The sequence below is a fragment of the Poecilia reticulata genome, linkage group LG20, assembly GCF_000633615.1.
Source record: "Poecilia reticulata strain Guanapo linkage group LG20, Guppy_female_1.0+MT, whole genome shotgun sequence".
Classification (NCBI taxonomy): Eukaryota; Metazoa; Chordata; class Actinopteri; order Cyprinodontiformes; family Poeciliidae; genus Poecilia; species Poecilia reticulata.
This window is the reverse complement of record NC_024350.1, coordinates 24,905,871-24,909,204: the sequence shown is the minus strand read 5'-3', so window position 1 is coordinate 24,909,204 and position 3,334 is coordinate 24,905,871. Positions and strand designations below refer to the sequence as shown.

The 3,334-nt window shown below is 53.3% G+C and overlaps 1 protein-coding gene across 12 annotated transcripts in view; it reads right to left on the bottom strand.

Annotated features, from left to right (window-relative positions):
* The window catches only part of unm_hu7910 (un-named hu7910), a 26,868-nt gene that overhangs the window by 4,497 nt on the left and 19,037 nt on the right, over positions 1-3,334 (bottom strand). For 5 of the 12 annotated variants that reach the window (XM_017301802.1, XM_017301808.1, XM_017301809.1 and 2 more), the window contains 12 exons: positions 2,853-2,939; positions 2,655-2,690; positions 1,789-1,833; positions 1,691-1,720; positions 1,593-1,625; positions 1,485-1,520; positions 1,159-1,206; positions 993-1,079; positions 833-871; positions 675-760; positions 513-599; positions 285-435 (listed from right to left, as the gene is read on the bottom strand). In XM_017301802.1, the coding sequence (XP_017157291.1) occupies positions 285-435; positions 513-599; positions 675-760; positions 833-871; positions 993-1,079; positions 1,159-1,206; positions 1,485-1,520; positions 1,593-1,625; positions 1,691-1,720; positions 1,789-1,833; positions 2,655-2,690; positions 2,853-2,939 (765 nt within the window). The remainder of the gene's footprint in view (positions 1-284; positions 436-512; positions 600-674; positions 761-832; positions 872-992; positions 1,080-1,158; positions 1,207-1,484; positions 1,521-1,592; positions 1,626-1,690; positions 1,721-1,788; positions 1,834-2,654; positions 2,691-2,852; positions 2,940-3,334) is intronic. The other 7 variants (XM_017301811.1, XM_017301812.1, XM_017301804.1 and 4 more) reach the window with 6 other exon arrangements.

Sequence of the window (3,334 nt, the reverse complement as noted above, 5' to 3'; positions counted from 1 at the left end):
CTGCTCTGACCCGGTCTGGGTTCTGCTCTGACTCGGTTCTGCTCTGACCCGGTTCTGCTCTGACCCGATCTGGGTTCTGCTCTGACCCGGTCCAACCCAGTCCTGATCTGACCCGGTTCTGGTCCGACCCGGTTCTGCTCTGACCCAGTCCCGGTTCTGGTCTGATCCAGTCCCGGTTCTGCTCCGACCCGGTCCTGCTCCGACCCGGTCTGACCCAGTCCAACCCAGTCCCAGTCCGACCCGGTCCCGGTTCTGCTCCGACCCGGTTGTGTCGGTGTCGTTACCCAGGAACTGCTGCCTCTCGGCCCGTCTCCTCAGCGCCGCCCTCAGCAGGTCAGAGGTCACGCCGGGCAGCTCTGCAGCCTCTCCGTAGGTGTTGATGGCGCTCTGCAGCAGGTCGTTGCTGCGCAGCTTCTCCGCCAGGTCGTCCTGCACCTGCCGGGACGACACCGCGTTACGGACCAGAACCGGACCGGACCGGACCGCGTGCGGCCCGGCGCCGCCCCTCCTACCTGGGCCTTCCCGTAGCGAGCGCGCGGGCTCAGAGGATGCTGCTGGACCAGGGAATCGAACGCCTTCAGGGCCACGTCCAGGTTCCCCTGAGGAGGAAGAGGAGGAGGATGAAGGTCAGCTGATCAGAGGAAGAGGAAGTGTCCCCGGGTCGTTTCCTCTACCTTCCTCCTCAGCCTCTCCGCCGCATCGATCTCTGATTTGATGCTTTTATCGATCTTGTTCAGCAGTTTGAGTTTCTTCTTCTTCGCTGGAGGACCAACAGAACGACGCAGGAGATGAAATAAAACCACAGAAGAAGATGAAATGTTTTTATTTGTACCTTTTTCCTTCTGCTCCTCGGCTGCTTCCTCTGCTGCTGCTGACCCACAGAACCAAACCAGAGGTCAAAGGTCAAACACACAAACTGGACTTCATCCTAACAGTAGAGCCGGTCGTGGTCGTCTTTGTGCAAAAGTCTTAAACCGGCAGCGAGTTCTCACCGTCGGCTTCCTGCCTGCTCCCTGTGGGTTGGGTCGACCCAGTCCGGGGTTCTGGTTCTGGCTCTGCTTTAGGAGGCTCCTCTGCTTCTGTGAATCAGAAACCCGTCACCGACTGAACCGAAACCACAAACGGATGATTTTATCATTAATGTCGTTCATTTCCCACCTGCTTCCGCTGAGAGTGTGGAGCTGGTCTGGTACCGACCCGATTCCCCTGCAGAACAGCAGCAGAACTCAGTGTTACGGCTTCACCAAGGAAATGTGAACGAGATAAATGAAACACATACATGTAAAAAATTACAATAAAAACTTTAATACCTTTAAATGATTATTAAATCATGTTATTATTTAATTTAAAGTAAAACTGTTGACCCCTTCAGTGCTGGTTGGCTTCAGATTTAGTTTCTCATCAGTAATGAGGCGGTTGGCCTCTAGGGGGCGGCAAACACAACAAGCAGTCTAACTGTGACCAGAACCAGAACCGGGTCTCACCCTCAGTCTCCTCCGGCTGGCTCTCCTCCACCAGAACTGGACCAGGAAACAGAGAAGGTCAGAATCAGAACCACTGAATGATCAGCAGCAGGTGGGGGAGGGGCTCACCTCCTGTGGTGTCGATGGAGCCGGGCTCCTCCTCTGGAACAAACACAGACTGATTAGAACCTGACAGGACCGGGCCTGGCTCTGGTTCTGGTACTGACCGTAGCGCTCTCCGGGTTCTGTCGGGTCGTCTGCAGAACAAACAGCAGGTTCATAAAGGTCCACACTCTGGACAGGAAACAGGAAGCTGCTGACTCACCTGGAACAAAATGGCTGTCGTCCAGCGGCGGCAGAGGAACGGCAGCTGCAGAGGAAACAACAACGGTCAGACTGCTGACCGAACCCGGATCTCTGGCCCGGCCCGGTTCTGGAAGAGGTCCGATACATGCAGCCGAGCCGGTAATGGACCGGCTGGATCAGAGACTGACTGGATCACAGGCGGGAGGAGAAGAAGAAAGGAGGAAGAGTGTCCTAAAGACGGCTAACATGAAGCTAAGCAGTGCTAACGAATTAGCCAGTGATGCTAAAGGCTAAGGGTGGAAAGAAACGTTTTGATCTGCAGCACAGAGCGGATCAGTCTGTCATGCAGTGGTAGCCATGCTTTCACTAATGAGCTAATGCTGTTAGCACAGCTAATGTTTTGTTTGCTACTACAGCTCTTTTATTTTGAAGACGATTGGTGATCTTAGCCTCCCCTAAATTACCTTTACTAAACTGTTAGCCTCCTCACAACACATGGCGGGTCAGAACATGATTGAATTGAGAACTTTAGCATTAGCTTCAGCTAAACACCATGCATGTCTAGCCTATTAGCATTGATTTCTGCTAATACAATGCAGATATAGGGCATTAGCATTAGCTTCAGCTACGTACCACTTGTACTGAGCTGTAGTTTTTACTAAATGCCATGTGTGCATAGAGCTTTGCCATGGTGGAGCTAATGTTCATGCTGCCAACTGTTAGCGGAGCCCAGCACTACTAAAAGTATGATCCGGTGCATGTTAGCAGCAGAACCTGGTTCTGTTTAGCATTCTTTCCACCGGTTCTGAGTCACAGCTGCAGCTGGACCGGCGCCAGACGCTAACCGAGTTATTCATCCCTCACATGCAGCTCAGCGGGACCAACCTTGGATTTCAGACTCCACGTCCTGAGATCCAGGGACTGCAGCAGACACACAGCGTTACCGTCGTCATGCCAACAGGCAGCAGGTGAGTCATAAACATGAGATATATTTCTGCTAAATAATCCTGATTGTTGGGCAGATTTCAGGTGTAATCCTCTGACCCTGCTGCTGCAGAGAGAGGACAGGTGTCCATGTCCCACCTGACGTCTCCTCCGCTGCAGGACCGTCCTCCTCCGGTTCTGGAGCTCTCTGGGTCGGCGTTTCCACCTCAGGCTTACTGGTCTTTTCTAACAACAAAAACACATCAGCAGCTTGTTTATTCTGCGATCAGAGTCCCTTAAATCCTCTTTAGTTCTGATTCTGGCGCTCAGGTTGAACTCCCATCTGATTGGTGGAGCAATCCAGAGCGGAGGTGTACCTAATAAAGTGGCCACTAACAGCCAGCTAAACGATCCCATCAGAACTCACCTGTTTTCTCCTCAGGTGATCCCCCCCCTTCAGCACTGCTCCCAGCCCTGTTGGCAACCCAAAGGCGGCGTTTAAATCGGACCCAATGACCCAGGAAGCTGGTTCCCCATCGGAACCGACCAGGAAGCTGGTTCCCCATCAGAACCACCCAGGAAGCTGGTTCCCCATCAGAACCACCCAGGAAGCTGGTTCCCCATCAGAACCACCCAGGAAG